Below are 19,040 nucleotides of genomic sequence, written 5' to 3'. Positions count from 1 at the left end.
GGGGAGAGAGGGTACGGGGAGGGGATAGGGGTATGGGAAATAGGGGACTGAGGATACCCGGGAGAATAGGATGGAAGGGCTCGGAGCATCCTGGGGGGACAGAGCATCAGCAGTGTGAGAGCTGCATCAGAGCTTTCTGGGGGTGCAGGAGAGGGGGCATTGGGGTTACTGGGGGCACGGGAGAGGCAAGGTCAGGGATATGGGAGAGGGTGGATCGGAGCTTCCCAGGGCTGGCAGGATTCTATGCTGGGCACGGTGAGGGAGAGGCTGGATGTCCCTGTCACGTCCTCTTGGGAGCCTGGGATGTGACAGCACCCAGTGGCTGTCCGGGGATGCACCTTCATCAGCCTCACCTATGCTTGGGACACAGGTCCCCACTGTGTGACCTGTGGTCACCCGTCTCCCAGGCCCTTCCAGCCCTCCCTTGCCCTGTGCTGGCTCTGGTCAGGGCTGGGGGATGTGAGATGTTGCTGCTGGGTTGGGACTATGGGGAGAGCAAGTTCAGCCCTGGACAGGTTCCCCCAGGAGGTTGGTGACACACAGGGACAACACTGGGCTCTGTGGGAAACGAAGGCATCTCTCCTCAAACCTGGAATCTCTCCCATCCCTTGCAGTGAGCCAGATCCGTGGCACGCCCAGCGTCCCAAGGCGCAGCAGGAGGAGGAAGAGCATCACCATTGCCTATGAGGCTGGGCAGGAGGATGGTGCTGAGCCCCAGAGACCACGCTGGGAGCCCAGGGACTGGCAGGAGCAGCTGCAGCGAATCCGGGAGATGAGGAGGAACAGAGATGCTCCCGTGGATGAGATGGGAGTGGAGAAGTGCTATGACAGCACTGCACCTCCACAGGTAACAGCATCCTGCTGCCAGCTCCAGCAGGGATACAGCCTGAGCCTCCCTCATCCTCATCTGCTCCTGGATCTGTCCCACTTGGGATGTCTCCAGAACAGAGTGGATCCAGGGCAGAGCAGGACCCAGGGCTGGGATTGGCCCCACAAGAGGTCCCTGCAGATGTGTGGGTGTGAGGGCATTGCTGTCTTCTGGGGCATGAAGACATGTCCCCTTTTCCCTTAAAAACCTCTGTAGGAGTCCAAGGAAAATACCCAGCAAGATGGCAGAGGAAAAACAGAGTGGAAAAAAGGCAAAGGAGCTGAGAAACAACTTTCCAGGCTGCTTTAATGCCCCTTGCAGCAGCACATGAGCATAGTGTTCTCCTCCTCTCTCACAGTCCGCTTTAAGGGATACTAGTTGGAAGGACGGGCCATGCTGGGATAGCACTGGGATTCCCAAGCCTGGGAACACAGTCAGAGGCCACACATGTCACCTCCTGCCTTCTGAGGGGACCATTGGCATCAGTACAAACAACAAAGCCATGGTGGGATGCAGGACTGCAGGGCTGGGTGCTCCATGCTCAGTGCTAGAGTGGGAATGTGGGAATCACCTGTGGGAAGGCTCAAAGGAGCAGCAGGAGTCATTTGAGTGGGATCATGGAGATCACCCATGGGCAGTTTGCAGGAGCAGTGGGAGTCACTGGGCTCTGAGGGAGGGATTGGAACGCACAGCTGCACAGCCTCAGCACATGGAATGCTGTCCTTGCTGCTGGCATCACGCCCTGGGCTTGGATCCCTGGGGAGATGAGCTTTGACCCCGGATTGGGACAGCCTCATGCTCCACAGCTGTGTGGATTGGCAGCTTTGGGGCCAAAGGAGCCACCCTGCACCACATGGCAATAGCTTCTCTTCCGTAGGGAAACGGGGTTGTTGCTTCCAAAAAAAAAAAAAAAAGTGGATGTTGTACCCTTCAGCTCCTCACACCATTTCCTTGTGGTCTGAGATTATCCTGCTCAGTGATTTTTCCTGGTGCACCTGTGGTTTTGGAAGAGAGCTGGAGGAAGGATTGTGGCCTGTGTTATCTTGGATCAGTCTGGGTTAGTTGCATCATCCTCCTCATTCTGCTGAGACAGAATCACATCTGGGGGACAATAATTTGACAAGAGGGGAAGAATGTTCTGGTTAAACCCTGTGTGGCAGCAGCAGAGGCACTTCTGGCATTTGTCCATGTCTCCCAGTATCTGTCATCCCAGTTCTTCACATTTGGTTCCATAAGGAGCCCACTGGAGCCACGTACCCAGTTCCTGATGAAGCCTGGTGGGAAAGGGATGTGATTTTCAAAGCTTCTTAGAGCAGAAGTTGCATGAAAAGCCACTGGGCGTTTGTACTTGGGCATCCTGTGGGGTCCCCTGGGAATCCTATCCTCAGGAAAGGCTTGGTCTGGCCCTTTGTGGCCTTTGGCTGGGAGCTCCCAGCAGACAGAGCTGCTGTCTGCCCTTGATTGAACGTGTTCCTTTTCTCCGCTTATTGTGTGCTGGAATGAAAAACCTTCATGGATTAAAAGCCGCATGGATTATTGCTGTTGCAGCCTCCCGTAGGCTGATAACACTCAAACCAGGGTAGATCCTCATCCTGCCCTTGCCTGAAGATGGTGCTGGATGGCAGAACTGAGGCCAGGAGGTGGTTGGACCCTCCTGGAGCTCTCAGGGTGTCTCAGTGCCTCCTCCTCCGCCAGGTGATGCGTTACCAGGTGCTGCTGTCGCTGATGTTATCAAGCCAGACCAAGGACCAGGTGACATGTGCTGCCATGCGGCGCCTGCAGCAGAGAGGCCTCACTGTGGACACCGTGCTGCAGATGGATGAGGCCACACTGGGGCAGATCATCTATCCTGTGGGATTCTGGAGGGTGAGTGTGTGTGATGACCCTCATCCACTTAAGGAAGGCAAGTACATCAGTGTGGGATCACCATGTGCGCACAGAAGAACCCTCTTGGCTGAGAGTCAGCCTCTGTGCCCTTCCCCGTGGTGATCTTACCCTCGGGGCAGGCTGAAGGGTGGGTTTTACACCCGTTTGAGCACTGTATATTCCCATCAAGATGAGATTGTTGGCTGCAGGGCCTGGAATGTGCAGGGAGGTTGGACTTAGCAGTATTTTGCTTGCAGGAGAATGAAAGCTGTGTCTCCCCTCAGCGAATCCCATGTTTGTTGGGAGCTGCAGTGACAGGACAAGGGGCAATGAGTACAAATTGCAAGAGAGAGATTTGTTAGATATTCGGCAGAAGTTTTTCCTCTGGGGGTGGTGAGACACTGGCCCAGGTTCCCCAGGGAGGCTGTGACTGCCCCAACCCTGGCAGTGTTCACAGCCAGGTTGGCTAAAGCCTTGAGCAACCTGCTCTGGTGGGAGGTGTCCCTGCCCAGGGCAGGGGGGCGGGGCTGGGTGATGTCTAAGCTCCATTCCAACCCCTAAAATTCTGTGATTCTATGTGTGACCTCACCTCTAACACACACTCAGGAATGGTTTGGGTTTTGGGCTGTTTGTCTCTTTACCTGCATTAGAGACCAACTTGGATTTTGTGCCTTTGCCCTTGATTTTGCAGAACAAGGTGAAGTACATCAAGCAGACAACAGCCATCCTGAAGCAGAAGTATGGTGGTGACATCCCGAGCACTGTGGAGGAGCTGGTGCAGCTGCCAGGAGTTGGGCCTAAAATGGCCCACTTGGCCATGAACATTGCCTGGGACAGTGTGTCTGGGATAGGTAGGTTAGGGAGTGTTTTTCTCAGGTGGATTTGCCCAGGAGCTGGCCCTGACCATCAGCTGGATAAACCATGGCCCTTGCACTACAGTGGGCAGCCCCTGGGGGCTGTTTGCTCCCTGCTGCAGGGGAGGGAAGTGCAGAGGCAGCCAAACGAGCCAAGTGTTTTCCAAATAATTGTGTGCTGAGTTTTGATTTAGGAGGCAAAGCTTAGGCTTCCTGTTTACAGCAGTTTCCTGGGCTTTGCCCAATTAGCCCCTGAGACAGGTTTATCACTGCTGATCTAACAATAATACACTTTGCATTCAGAGCTTTTCAGCTCAAAGCACTTTATAAATACTGCTTTAAGCCTCTGAAACCCTCTGGTACTAGTGGCTATTATGAAATGTGTTTTCCATCTGGGTAAACCAAGGGGCAGAGAATGCAATTTGCATAACATGATGCACAGGGAAGAGGAGGGGGAGGACATAGGGAGGAAGGGAATGGGGACCGGCTACCCTGTCCCCGCAGAGCAGGAGAAGCTTTGAAGGGAGGCTGGTTTAGATTGTGTGAGTGTGGGGAGAGATATTCCACCCTGTCCTGCCTTTGGCTCTGGGCCTGGGAAGAAAACAGCACATCGGTTCTCTGACTGAGCCTCCTTTCCTCTCTCCCTTTTCCTTCCCCTCCTGTCCCTGTCTTGCAGGGCTCTGTCCCTGCGGGCTGTAACAGGCAGCTCTTGGGTCTGCTCTCTGCTCAGGTGTGTCTGCCCCCACCTAAACTCTGGGCTCTCCCTCCCTAGCTGTGGACACCCATGTGCACAGGATCACCAACAGACTGAAGTGGGTGAAGGAGGAGACCAAGTACCCCGAGGAGACTCGAGTGGCACTGGAGGACTGGCTGCCCAGGTGAGGCCTGAGCCCCAGGCTGGCTGCAGGAGCTGTCTGCACACAAACCTGCTTCCAGCATCTTCCCTGGCTGCATTTTGGGCCCCTCCTCGTTCCAGGAGACTAGTTGCAGGTGCTTTTCCTTTCTTAGAGCTGCAGCAGCAGCACCTCAGCAGTCAGATGTATCCATCCACACTAGTGCAGCTGGAGTTCTTCCTCCTTGCTTTTTGACTTTATAAGCTTACCATGGCCCAAACCAGATGCTTTTCCACACAGGACCTTGCTGAGCCCAATGGCCACAGCACTATCAGCCCAGGGCTGGATTCAGGCCTTCACTGATGCTTGATTTTCAGTATCAAACACCAGGTCCAGGTACATCTCCACACCTGGCACAGGCTGCAGCACAAAAGAATGAGCACAGGCACTGGATGCTTCTGTGCTCTGCTCCCCTCTAGTTCAGTGGGATCAGGAAAGGTTGGGAGAGCTGTTCTTGAAAGCGATCAGGAAAGGCTGGGAGGGCTGTTCTGAAAAGGGATCAGGAAAGGCTGGGAAAGCTGTTCTTAAGAGATCAGGAAAGGCTGGGAGGGCTCTTCCTAGCAGGGATCAGAATAGGTTGGGAGAGCTGTTCTTAACAGAGATCATAATAGGCTGAGAGGGCTTGTCTTAGAGGGAGCATGGGACTTGCCTCCAGGCACCTGGGGAAGCCAGGAGGAACAGACAGTAGGGGAAAGGGATCCAGCTAACAGCATGGGCTGTTCTCTTACCCCTCCAAGCAGCTGGATGGGAATGCTCATGTTTCTCCTCTCCCTGCAGGGATCTGTGGAGGGAGATAAACTGGCTCCTGGTGGGCTTTGGCCAGCAGACCTGCCTGCCTGTGAATCCTCGCTGCAGCCAGTGCCTCAATCAGGACATTTGCCCAGCTGCCAAGAGACACTGAGGGATCTCCTACCCTCTCTCGAGCCACAGAGCTGCTGGGGCTGAGCCTGGTAAAGCTGGGTCTTGCACGGGGCTGGCTGTGTGACTGCAGGGGAGCAGGAGGGTGCTGCAGCCAGCTCAACAGCTCAGGAGGGAGCAGCTGCTGGCAAGAGCTGAGCTCTGAGAGGAAAAAAGGGCTTTGAGAGTGCAGCACTCCTGCTGGAGCAGTGCTGGAGGCTACAGCCTGTGAATGCCTGAGCATGGCCCAGCTGTGCCACGGTTAGTCACTGCAGAGAGAAATGCTTTGTCCTCAAGGACTTGCTGCTGCTTGTAAATACACATGTAATAAAGGTGGTGGGGTTTTTTTTGTACCCACGAGGTTTGCTGGAGTCTGTGTGACACTGGGCAGGGGGAGGAGAGCATGGGTGACCTCACCAAAGCTGAGGCCATGGCAACCAGCCCTGCCAGCTCAGAGCAGGCAGCACTCACCTGTGAGGAGCTCTGCCACAAGGTATGGTGTTGACAAGAGGAAACAGCCTCAGGCTGTGCCAGGGGAGGTCTAGGTTGGACATCAGGGGGAATTTCTTCATTGAAAGGGCTGTCAGGCACTGAAACTGCCCAGGGAGGTGATAGAGTCACCATCCCTGGAGGTGTTAAAGAACAACTGGACATGGCACTCAGTGCTCTGGTCAAGCTGACAAGTTGATGAGTCACAGCTTGGACTTGATGGTCTTGGAGGTCTTTTCCAACCTGAATGACTGTGTGATTCTAAGGTGCAACTGAAGCCTTTCTGAGCCAGGATCAGAGCTGATCACTGCCTGGACAAGTGGTCTTTGTGTCCTGGCAGCAGAAGAGCCGGAGGTGACACAGCAGGGAGGCAGGAGATGGGGCAGTGTCACTCTGTGTGCACCAGCAAGGGTTACAGCTGACACGTGAGCCAGGCTGTGTGTGCCTCGGGAGGTGGCAGAAGGGCCGGCACCACCCTGTGTTCTGTTCTTCAAAGAAAGGGCAGTGCTGACTTCATTGTCAAGCTTCAAAGGCATCATTTCAGCTCCTCTTTAAACAGGCAAGGGAGGAAGCAAAGTTTACAGTGTGCTAAAGGCACTGCAATTCCACCCTGCAGTTGCTTCCAGCAGCTGAGGAAGGAGCAGATAAGCACTGGGTACATGGGAAACCAAGTTTATTACTGACATTATAGTGTACATTATGGTTTGCAATGCTGACAGCCTTATACTTATTGATTTGGGTTTCTTCCAAGTTAAATGTACAGGAACTGAGTAATTACTACTGAGCTACAAGATGTCAGGTAATGCTTCAACCAGGAGCAGTTTCCATGGGCTAAGCAGAGATGATTTTCAGTCTTATCAGTACAATTTGCACACCTTACTTCTTTTGATCTGCAGTCAAAACTAAATGTTGGTTTCTCCCTCCCCACCTCAGCTACAGCAGTCTTGGATGAGAACTGGGGTATTTACAACAGGGCTGTGCTCTCACCAGAGTGTCCTAGGAACGCTCTGCCCTGCCAGGGTTTGGCCATGAGGGCACAGGAAGCAACGTGCACACTGCTGGAGAAGGAAAGGCTCCTTCCAAACATTACCCAGTGAGAAGAGAGAAGATTTTTTGGGGCCAAAAAGAGAGCAGGTAATTTGAAGTGGGACAGGGAAGAGGTGTCTTATTAATGGCAGAGCCCCGAGGGGAGGCAAACCTCTCCACATCCCATCAGCATCACCCACAGCCAAACACCTGCATCAGTTCCTCTCCAGAGTCATCACTGTCAACCTGTTCAGCCTAACAGCTAACTTTCATGCAGAGAACTTATCTCCTTCACCCCTGAAGCTCTCCATGCCCTCCTGCCAGCAGCTAAGAGCCACAGGCATCAGCTGTTCCCCATGGGGAAGCCAAACATCCCACGCTGAGCCCCAACCTGATGCTGAGGAGAGCAGGGAATGGTATAAGGCACCTTTAGCTCTGTATTTTGGGAATACTTTAGGAAATGCACCCAGTAGCACACTGACTAACCCAAGGGCCATGGGCTGTTAGCACAGCAGTGCTTGAGTGATGCAGGGCACAGACACAGCTCTCGGTTTGGAACAGTCATCAAGTCCAGGTAATTGCTGCTGTTTGCTTTCAGCTGCAGGAAGTGGGTTGTACTCCTGTCTTGCTGTGCCCAGTCCCTTCCCACTGCTGGGCTGGGATTGCTGCTGGGGTGTGGGAGGGAGCAGGTCAACCCCATCACAGCCAGTCCCTGCCCTGGAACACACCTCTGCTACCTGTGAGAGTCACCCTCCCTCACATAGCCACAGGCAAGTAATAAAGAGCTTAAATGGCTTAATCTGTAATGCTTTAAAGATACATGTTGGAGGTTCAAATGCCAAGAGCAGGAGGAGTTGGAGGAGGCCACAGAAAGCCAAAGAACTGCCCACTCCATCATACCACTGCCTGCTTCACCACCAGCCTCATGGCTTTGGAGGACACCCTTCTGATAGCAGGACACACTCAGGGGCTGGAGGCACCAAATCCCTCCTGATGGTGAGACACAGCCTGGAGGCACCAAATCCCTCCTGATAGTGAGACACATGGTCTGGAGACATCACATCCCAGCCCAGGTGGGCCTCAGCCCAGCACCACTTCCCAGCACCAAGTGCACAGCTAGAGCTGCATCCCTGTGTTCCCTCCTGGAAGCAGATGCTGTGTTGTCCTCACTTCCGAGTCTGTTCAAAGGGTGTAGCATCTTGTGGCTCTCCTCTTTGTGCCCTACAGGACAGGGCCAGCCCCACTCCCTGCCTTCCCCTGCAGCATCCACGAGGGCTGTGGCATTAGGGTTTGGGGATTGGTTTTAAATCCTACCCTGTCCCCTCTGCAGAGCTGTTTGGGATGCCAAAGTGGCTTTATTGCCCAGGCAGGAGCTGCTGGTGGGAGGGAAGTTCCTAAACTAACTGGAAACAGATGAGACTTCATTAGAAAAACAACAAAACCCAATAAAACAAATGTTTTTGCTTCAACAGCAAAGCCAACAAGAGCAATCTGCAGCCACAGTCTGTTTTCCCATCGTGGGAGTAGCCAATGCTGGATGCAGGGTGGCAGGGAGGGGGTGCGAGGTCCACCCCACCCTGTGGGCACCCAGCATGGGGCTAGATGTTCGCACAGGGGCTCAGGGCATCCCGGGGGCACAGAGCATCCCATGAGGCTCAGCCTGGGACACCCACAAAACCAACCAAACACGAAGTCAAAAAAAGAAGGAATAAAAGTCTAAATGATACAAGAAACAAGAGTTAAACTCTTCCAGTCCTTCCTCAGAGGCTCAGGGGACGGTGGGCAAGCAGAGCCAGGCTCAGGAGCAAGCAAGGAAAGGAGCTTTGGTCACATTTGTTGTATGAGAATCGCTGGTGAGTAACAATAATAATAATAATAAAAAATAAAAATAAAAAGGACTTTAAAATACGCCTTGTAAAAGCAACCAGTGAAGAGCAGAGCACAAAGCAGCTCACGTGGACACTGCAGGACACGGCGTAGGCACCTCAGAATGTCCGAGCTGGGCGGAGGAGGGCGGCGGGCACAGCCCCCAGCAGGGCTCAGAAATTGCTGAAGATCTCTCTCTTCTTGTTCCAGTCCATCTGGGGAGCTCTTTTCTTCACCCTTTTGGCTCGCACCTTCTCCTTGGCCTCGGCAGCCGTGGGGCTCAGGCTCAGCCCGCTCTCCTCGAACGGGTCCTTCTTCTCCGCGTCGCCGTCCTGCGTAGGCAGGGAGAGAAGGGTCTCGGTCACAAAGGGACTGGGAGTTCACTGGTGATCTAAATGTGGGGGTTGAGTGAACTTCGGGACATTTGCAGAGGACACTAAGTTGAGTGGGACTGGATCTGCCTGAGGGTAGGAAAGCTCTACAGAGAGACCTGGACTGACTCATCAATGGGCATGAGGGTCAATAAGGCTCCGTGCTGGTCCTGCACTTGGGACACAACAGCCTCATGCAGCTCCAGGCTGGGGGAGGAGTGGGGAGAGAGCTGTTGGACAGAAAGGGCCTTGGCAGTGCTGGTGGCAGCAGATCAGTGTGAGCCAACAGTGTGCACAGGTGGCCAAGAAGGCCAAGGGCATCTTGGCCTGGCTCAAGAGCAGTGTGGCAGCAGGACTAGGGCAGTGACCACTGGGGAGGTCCTAGCTCAGTGCTGTGCTCAGCTTTGGGCACTTGCTGCAAAAAGGCCATTGAGGCACTGGAGTGAGTCCAGCCAAGGACAGTGAGGGCAGGAAAGGGCTGGAGCACATGGGGAAGGGCTGAGGGAGTTGGGCTTGGTTAGCCTGGAGAAGAGGCTCAGGGGTGACCTCATGGCTCTCTGTGACTCCCTGACAGGGGTTGGAGAGAGGTGTGGGATGTCTCTCCTGCCATGGCTGCAGGGAGAGGACTAGAGGGAATGGCCTGAGCTGAGACAGGGCAGAGTCAGAGATGTTAGGAGAAATTATTTCATTGTTAGGGTGTTCAGGCACTGGAATATTGCCCAGGGAGGTGGTGGAGTCACCAGCCCTGGAAGTGTTTAAGAGGTGTCTGGATCTGACACTGGAGGATATGGTTTATGGTTCACAGCAGTGAGAGGTGAAGAGTTGGACTTCATGGTCTTAAGAGGTCTCCTCCAACCTCGATGATTGTATGTCACCCAGAGCAGCATCCCCACATGGCTCAGGTTTCAGGGGGCAGTTTGCTCCATCACAGACACAATCTAAAGCTTCTGCTTCACTGATCACACCTGCACTGAGGCTGTGCCAGTGCAGCTCTGGAGCCAGGCAAGGTGGCCGAGTCCAGGGAGCTGGGACTGGGGAGGAGGATGCACCCATGGCAGGGGTGGGCAAACACACTAAATGGAGACCTGCAGCTTTAAGAAAACACTTTAAGGCTTTCCTGCTCACACTCTGCCCCACCATATGTGCCCAGACCCAAATCAGTGACTGCACAGACCCTACTGATAACCATGGACAGATCCTTCCACCAGCGCTGGGAGACAACAGCTCCAGCTTTGCTGTGGCTTAAGGAAAGCAAACAGGCCCAAAAGGACCTAAACTGGCCCAAAACTGCCCTGGGGTGTGGATCAAATGAGCACACTGTGGCATGAGTTGGATGGCAGAGCCCAGGCAAGCCCCTCACCATGCCCTGCGCCTCTGGTTTCTCACGCAGAAGTGGGACAGGGAGCCCTGAACCAGCCCAATGGTGACTCCATGGGAGGAATCGTTGTGCTCCCCAGCAGGACACAACCTGGTTTTCCAAAGGTAGCAGCCACTGGAGCAGGGCATGCATTATTTAAAGCCCAGAGAGAAATGGAGAAGGCAGACTGCAGGCGTTTGGCCACAGCTCGGACACAGCTGGTGGCCGAGACGCTGCCCAGAGAGGCTCTGTGAGCACTTGATGCCATCAGATTCCTGTCCCAAACATCCTGGACAGCAGAGAATCTGCATAAAGACATTCCTCTATTTTTAAGTAATTTTTGAGCACTTTAGAAATCCCCCACTTATTTTAATTAAAACGCTGCTAAATATATAACACTCGAGAATCTATGCCTTGTGTTGACTTTTGGTTGCTCCTTCACTCTGGCATTGAGCCAGGCTCCACCAGAGAAGTCTCCCAGCCCTGCCGTCACCAAATCCACACCCCTCCCACCTTGAGCAACTCCTTTAAACACTGTGATTAACTCCCTGTGTTCCAAACTAAAAGCAATTTGGCTTTTTAACACTTTAGCCTGCTTTGGTCCAGGTGGCAGCACTTGAACCTCATAGCTCCACTCCCCCCCAGCCTCACCTCCTGCCCTACAGCTCCTCAGTGATTTCAAAGTCCTGCAGACATCCTTTCATCTCACACCTCCTTCCAAACCATTCCAGCACGAGTCACTGCCCACAAAGAGCTGGGTGTTCTCTGCTCGGTTTGGGGCAGTACTGCCTCCTCCCCGAGGTCACAATGCCCCAAGGGACAAGGACATGACTCTTCCTAGAGCCAGGACAAAACACACACCCACACCTTTCCAAATCTGAGCCCTCAACCAGCCACCTCAAGGAGTTATCTATCCATCCTGAAGGACTTATCTATCCATCCATCCACCCACCCCGGCAGCATTGCCACCTCCACAGTGGAATAAGCCACTGCTGACAGCTCACAGCTCCATTCCACACACATCCACAGGGCAAGAATGAGATAAAACTCTGCATTTTGCTTGCTGGGTGGATATAAGTGAACGCAAGTCTGTGAGACAAACTGAAAACACATGGATACACAGCACATAAGGCAAGTTTGTAGCTACACCTGGGGGTAAAAGGGAAGGGAAATGTTTGGGGTTGTACCTCTGATTCTTTCCCAGGACTCTGCAAGTCGCTGTGAGATGAAGATGTTGATCCTCCATTCAGCTGGAGGGAAGGAAATGTTAGTCTGGTTTGTGCCAAGGCAGAATCGGTGGAAAAACCCTCCAGCCTGGTGGGGATGGACACCCAACAACCCTGCCAGGGTGGGAGACCACCACCTGCCACCACCACCCCTGGCAGGCTCCTCCAGGGATGGGAATGGAGCCTGGTGAGGAAGGTCCTGCTGCAGGGACCCAGCACACACTCAGGAGCTCCCTGGGAATTCCCAACAGACCTGCTGCTCTCCCACACCAAACAGAGCATGGTCCCCATCTCGCCAGCACTGGGATGTCACTCACCTCCTCCTCTGTCACTTGGGTTAAATGAGGCTGCAACCAGCCTTGTTCAACTCCTAAATCAAAGCTGTAGCAGGGAGCAATTAAAACTGTCAGCAGCATAAAGCTGAATGAACCTTGGAGATGTTTTAAGCATCCCCCTCTGCTCTGCAGGCTGGAGAGTCATCCTACCAGGCTCACCTGAACAGATGGGAGCCAAGGAAAGAGCCCTGATCCCTCCAACACACTCCCCCAAGCTGAGCTCCTCCCAGCCACCCCATCCATCCACAGGGGCATCCTGCAGCAGGTGAGGCCTCACCTGAGTCTGTGCAGATCCATTTGTCATGGGCTGAGGTACCACACCTGGAACCACACAAAGAAAACACAGAGTGAGTACCCTCAGCTGGGATTTCTGGCCTCAGCTGCCAGGAAAGCATCCCTCAGCATCACCTACCTGCCACCCCACACCTGCCTCCTCCCCTGCCCAGCCCACCAGCTCATCCTGGCTCTTCACTCTGCCCTGAGCTGCTTCCCAGTCCACACAGAAGCCTCTCCATGCTCCCTGTGCCCTTCCAGAACCACATCCTTGCCAATTCCCCTGCATTTACTCCATTTCACCCTGATTTCATCAGGGGAAAACACCTTCCAGGAACTAAGTAACCTCCTACCAGCACCAACTTCAGCACACTCCATTTTCTGACCATTAACTAATTTGCCTTCAGAACTTATTTAATCAAAAATCTTAAAACCCAACCCAAAATTCTTCACCAAAATCAGCATCTTGGTGGTGCCACAGCAGTGTGTGACCCCTCCTAGGCACCCTGCGATTTTTTCTGCTCACTTCCAATGATTTCCACTAATAATATCCCACACAAAGGCAAACTTGATGCATTAAGCTGCCAGTCACCACCAAGTCATCGTCACAGGCATCCCCATGTCCCATCTGGCATAGGATAACAGAGGTGCTAATTGTGGCAGGATTAATAACTGAATTATGTGGAGCATCAATGATTCCCTAGGGAGTGATTTCAGGGCTGCAGCACTGCAGGAACTCCTGGGGCAGAGCAGAGGTTAGGAAAATAATCCCAAATCATCATTTAGAGCCTGTGCTGGTGCAAAAGCTCAGCTGTGTTGTTGAGATCCTTCAATATTTTATTGCACTGAATGCTGGACTTGATTTAGGGTATGAGAAGCTCTGAACATGGGCATCAGGGGAGTCAGAGAAGAAGTGATGCTAAAGCCTCTGGTTTCATAAGAAGCTACATTTAAGTTATTTAAATGAGAACAAGCTGCAAATTGTAAAGAATAATAAAGTGGAGTTCCAGCAAAAAAGTGATTTCAGAATTGGGCATGTCTAAAAATACTTTTTAATCTCCTTAATATATTATTTAATATATATCATATATCATAGGTATATATCTATATAATATGATACGTAATGTATTATATATTATATATGTCTATATATGGGTTTTACATATAATATACATATATTTCCACTTATGCTGCAAACAACAGAATCCACCAGAGCATTTTGTTACCAACACAGGTGGCACCAGCAGCCAGGCAGAGCCAATCCCTTGTGTCTGACCAGTGCACTGAGACAGAAGGGAGAGCAGCAGGGCCAAGAGGGGGCTGGAGTACCCACACCTCCCTCCGCTGTGCATCCCTGGCCCCATCCTCACTCACCTCCCCAGTGCATCCCTGGCCCCATCCCCACCCTGGGAACAAGGGCTCCTTTCTGGCTGGTGCCAGCAGACAGCGCCGGTCCCAGCTCCTCCTCGAACGGCCACAAAGCATCTGATAGCACTCTGACACTGCTCACCCCGTGGCTCCCAGCACTGTCTGACCCACTTCTGGGACAAATCTGCCCATTGAGCACCCCAGGGAGCCACAGTGCACATCAGATAAGGCACAGCTGTCCTGGGAAACACAGCTCCCTGCTCAGCCGGGAGCAGCAGGATGGCAGGGTGGGGAGTGGACAGGCAGCTTTCTCTGCCAGGTTTCTGCAGGCAAGGAAAACACTTCCTGCAGCAGCACACTGTGATCACCTGGCATGAAACCCTTCTCTCTGGTCTCACCCTGCAGTTCTCCAGGGAGTTCCTTCACTGGAGCAAAGGTAGGGGATGATCTTCTCCTGCCCCAGGGAGAGGACTAAAGGGAACGGCCCTGAGCTGAGATGGGGGAGAGGCAGACTGGATGTTAAGAAAAATGTTTTCTGTGTCAGGTATTCAGGCGCTAGAATATTGCCCAGGGAGGTGGTGGAGTCACCATCCCTGGAGGCCTTTAAAGGCGTCTGGATCTAGTGCTGGAGGATACGAGTTAGGGTTTCAGGGTTACAGCAGTGACAGGTTAATGCTTGGACCTGATGATCTGAGAGGTGTCCTCCAACCCTGAGGATTTGATGATTCCCTTCCCTGTGAGGGTAATGAGGCAGTGGCACAGGTTGCCCAGAGAAGCTCTATCCCTGGAAGTGTTTAAGAGGTATATGGGCCTGGTGCTGGAAGATATGGCTTAGGGTTTAGGAATCATATAGAATCCTGGAATCGTTTGTGTTGGAAGGGAGCATAAAGCTCATCTCACTCCAACCCCTCCCATGGGACACCTTCCACTAGACCACATTGCTCCAAGTCCCATCCAAGCCATCCTGGAAAGCCTCCCCCAAATCCCACTACGCTCTGCCTCAGTCACATCACAGCAGTGAGTTCCTAAGGTGATTATTCACCATGTAAAAATAACCAAGTGTTTTTAGGCTAGGTTAGGGTGTATTCTCACAATTTATAAATAGCTGGGTGGTGCTCAGGAAACTACTGAGGGATGAGACAGGAGGGAAACATGACTCTCCCTCACTCCTGAAATCCCACCCATGGCTGGGTGAGTCATGCGAACAGTGCAGGGTCACCCTGGGCAGGACAGCTCTCACCTTTGGTGTGCTCCTCTGTGGGGGTCACCCCCAGCTTCTTGAAGTACTCATCTGTCTCAGGGTCCACCACCAGCAGCCTGGCCTCGCTGTCCCTGGCCTTGATGTGGGACACCACCTCGGAGTGCCGCAGCCCCTCCACATTTATGCCGTTCACCTGCAAAACCACAGCATCAGAACCCACAGCTGTGTCCCCCACAGCACATTGTTCCTGCTCTCCATCCCCCAGAGCAGCCTTCTCTTTCCGTAAGGGATGGGATTTTCCTTTTTTAATGTCCACTGGAACAATAGGAAGGCTCTAGACTTTTTCCTTCTCCTCTCAAGCCATCTCCTAAACGCCCTTGAATGCCACTGCCAGAGACACCCTCTGCGTTACTGCTCACATCCCACCTCATCATTGAGAATCACACACCTCAGGCTCCACCATCACCTCACCCACACACGTCCCACCAAAACCCTCTCCCTGGCCTCTTTAGTGATGTCAGCCCCAGCCTTGCCCTTGGATGTGCCCCAGGAATCTCAGGCTGTTTGTGGGGTGCAACCAAGCACAGGCTCAGTGCCACCAGTGTGTCCTGTGGCACCACCATGCTATCCTTCACCCGTCTCTGATGGAAATGCACAGATTTCTCAGCCCTGCTGGACAAGCCTCTGTGCTTGCCACGGGGATTCATCCCTCCTCTCCCTTCCTGCGAGCCAGGATCTGCAGGGAACGTGATCCTCTGCTCCTGATTATTCCCTGCAGCGAGGGGACAATGCTGGGGCAGGGACATTGTTCACTGGGAATGAATCGGTCTTTGTCCTGCTGGAAAGGCTCTGCTCCGCCCCGGGACCCTGACAGCCTCAGCAAGACCCACTGTTCATTCTTGATGCAAAGGGACATGACAGGACTCTGCAGAGCCTGAGCTGGGGCAGCTCCAACCTTTGGGTTCCCTGCTCCCCCTGGTTCTCAGGACACAACTGCAAGGGCTGGGATGAAAAGGAACTCCCTTCCCAGGCTTTGCACCTCACTCCAGGTGCTGCCAACCTCAGCAGCAGGATCTAACCCTGCTCTATGTCCCACACCACTCTCCTGCCACTCCAGATCACCTTGCTCCATTCCCAGCAACAGCCCCCTGCCAGGGGCAGGCCCCAGCTCCATTCCCAAACACCTTCCCAGTGCATCCCTGGCCCCATTCCCATCCTCATCCACCTCTCCACTGCATCCTAGGCTCCAGCTCCATCCCTGGAGACACCTTCTGCCACTCCAGGTCACCTTGCTCCACCCCTGGCACCACTATGCTGCCACTCTTCTCCATCCCCAGTACCACTATCCTGCCACTCTAGGTCACCCTGCTCCATGCCCAGTGCCCAGCCCTGGTTGAGCTGGGCTGGGTGGCACAGAGCTGCTCTCCCCCCACCCTGGCACAGGGCTTGGGGGCATCAAATATTTATCCAAGGCCCAAAGAGCAGTGAGGGAGGGGATCAGGTTTCTGAGCTCTCCAGCTCACCCCGTGCTGCTTTGTGTGTGCCAGGCCCTGGGCCAAGCCCTATGAATAAATAACAGAGCCCCTGGCCGTGACACAGAGCTGCTGCCACCACTGCCCTGCTCCCAGCCCCACGCTGCTCCCAGCACTCAGGGAATAAATGCTGAGGGGTTGGAATGGAGCTTAGAGATCATCCAGCCCCAACCCCCTGCCCTGAGCAGGGACACCTCCCACCAGAGCAGGTTGCTCAAGGCTTTAGCCAACCTGGCTGTGAACACTGCCAGGGATGGGGTAGCCAACCTGTGCCAGTGTCTCACCACCCTCAGAGGTAAAACTTCTTCCTAACATCTCTCTTCAGGAAAAACACAAGGCAAAGGGAGGACAATTCCCAGCCCCATCCAAAGTTTTTGGCCCCACCCTGGCTACAAAGTGTTGTCCAGCACTCAGTGACTAGGAAGATGCTTCCAAGAGCAGTGTTCCCCCTCATTTTTCATAACCTTGTGTCTTAAAATCTCTGCAAAGCTTTTCCCCCTCTTTTTCCTCCTTGGCAGAGAATCAACTCAGCTGAGTGGCACCAGCCAGGCCCTACACCCACAGTTACCTGCTCAAAACCTCCTCTGTGCCAGCAGGGGCCTGCACAGCATCCTGGGGACGTGGGTTAGTGGTGGCCTTGGCAGTGCTGGGATAATAATCGGATTTGATGCTCTTAGAGGGCTTTTCCAGCCTAAACAATTCCAAGATTCTACTCTATGATTCTATCTTTTGATTCTATTTAGACTTCAGTACTCACAAGTGCCCACTTGAGTGGAAGGAGCAGAAAGGCAAAGCCAGAGCATTCCCATCAGCCTTATGGCTCTGGATTGCAGAGAATACTCTGATGGAAAAGGTCATGAGATGGGGGTTGTTCTAGCTTCCTGAAGGTCCCATCAGTGCTGCTGTCCCTCCTCCCAGCCCTGTGGGCCCCCAGTACCTCCACCAGCCTGTCCTGGGGCCGCAGCCCAGCACGGGAAGCAGGAGAGTCAGGGTCCACCGAGCGGATGAACTGTCCTGGCCGAGACTTCTCACTGTGCAGGTTGAAGCCATAGCCATTGGGGCCTTTCTTTAGGTGGCAGAGACGTGGGCACAGCTCTTTCTGCCCATTTAAATCCTGTAGAACAGAGGAGGGGGTGGGGGACACAAAATACAAGCGGTAATTGATGGGTTTGGGTTGTCCCAAGGCAGATGTGATGGTAAATAAGCCGCCAAGGAAGCACCATATCTGCTCCTCGCCTTCCCAGCCCTGCTCAGGGACAGGTTAACAAATGAATTTCCTCTCATTGAGCCTATTTTAGAAAGTCAATTGTCCCAAAGCACTCCAGAAACACTACAACAAAACACAGAGTGCATTTCCTTCAGCAGATCAGCCCAGAAAACCCACCCCCACTCCAGGACCCTCCCCACAGCTCAGCCCCAACCCCCACAGGGAGGAAGCAAAGCTGAGTCGTGTTTTGCCCAGGCTTACCCAGACATGGATTAACCTGTTATTTATTCAAGGCAGTGCCATACCCCTGGTGCTAGTGACACTGTCATTGCCCATGGGTCCAACACCTACCAGCAAAGGGGTCTTGGGTGATAAACCCACTCCCAACAGCTCCTGCAACATGGGAAGGTCCAGCTTGCTACAGGATGAACTGTACAGGAGCATATGAAGAGTTTAGTCCTTCCCCACATCCCATAGAAATGGTTTACGGCTCCTCAGAGTTGTCAGGGAGCAACAAATTCCAGTTTTCTCCAGGTCTGCAGGACCCATGACATTCCCTTAGATGCTGCTCCCACCAGCTCCTTCCCAACCCACACTGTGGACAGCACTAGTTCTGGCTCATGGCACTGCACCATGTCCCTGGCAGGAGCTACTTCAGTGATTCAGGGTGTTCATCTGCATCCATGGTTTAAGGAAAACATCCCCATGGATGAGCTTTAATCTTCCCTTACCAGGAATGCTGTGCCAGCAAAATGGATTTTCCTTAGATCGCATTTATGGTGAAATCTCTTTCCTTCCAAGTGAAAACTCCTGGTGGCAATTTGCTCCTTGCTCCTCTCTTGGCCAGAAGGCACCATGAACCAAACCCTCACCTTTCCGCTCCCAGAGGTGTCCTCCCTGCTCCAGCAACTCCAAGACATACCACACTGGAGCTGCCCACACCAACAGATTCAGTGCTGGCAGCACCTTGGGGATGTTCCTACAAAACACCCTCATCAGTGGTTAAAATCCACCTCCTCCTCTCCAGGACAGGCTGTGGGAGCTGAGGGCACCCATGGTTGGATGCCAGGACACCTGGCCTGGCCACCACCCGTGTGAGGACCTCAGGGGTGACCTGAGCGGCCCCAGCTGCAAAGCCAAACCAGCCACAGGATGTTTCCCATTGCCACTGCAGAGCCAGACAATCCACAGGGTCCCTATGTGCCCCAAGGAAGACAAGGAAGATGGACAATCCTCTGGCTCCCCATGGGGACAGCAGTGACCACTGGATGGTACCACTGGGCTCAGGGATGATTCCTGCAAGAAGCTGATTCCCAGGCACTGCTGGAGAGCTGCCAGCTCCTGCTGCTGGGACCACCACAGCTAAGTCACTCCAGGGCTGATTCCAACTCCTTCATACCCTCAAGGAGGG

At 53.5% G+C, this 19,040-nt stretch overlaps 2 protein-coding genes across 2 annotated transcripts; one reads left to right on the top strand and one right to left on the bottom strand.

The window, feature by feature from the left end:
- Window positions 1-614: 614 nt before the first annotated feature.
- On the top strand, window positions 615-5,414 carry NTHL1 (nth endonuclease III-like 1 (E. coli); the record flags this gene model as incomplete). The annotated part of the gene is made up of 5 exons (XM_009077136.1): window positions 615-847; window positions 2,564-2,734; window positions 3,426-3,585; window positions 4,361-4,466; window positions 5,259-5,414. Coding segments are annotated over 5 exons (794 nt in total), but the record flags the coding sequence as incomplete, so codon positions are not given.
- Window positions 5,415-8,932: 3,518 nt separating this feature from the next.
- On the bottom strand, window positions 8,933-17,668 carry SLC9A3R2 (solute carrier family 9, subfamily A (NHE3, cation proton antiporter 3), member 3 regulator 2; the record flags this gene model as incomplete). Its single annotated transcript, XM_009077135.1, has 5 exons — window positions 8,933-9,091; window positions 11,675-11,737; window positions 12,326-12,369; window positions 14,930-15,083; window positions 17,360-17,668. Coding segments are annotated over 5 exons (729 nt in total), but the record flags the coding sequence as incomplete, so codon positions are not given.
- Window positions 17,669-19,040: the final 1,372 nt, after the last annotated feature.

The sequence above is a fragment of the Acanthisitta chloris genome, unplaced genomic scaffold, assembly GCF_000695815.1.
Source record: "Acanthisitta chloris isolate BGI_N310 unplaced genomic scaffold, ASM69581v1 scaffold20816, whole genome shotgun sequence".
NCBI lineage: Eukaryota > Metazoa > Chordata > Aves > Passeriformes > Acanthisittidae > Acanthisitta > Acanthisitta chloris.
Note: the sequence above shows the minus strand (reverse complement) of the source record. Positions and strands in the feature narration are given on the sequence as shown.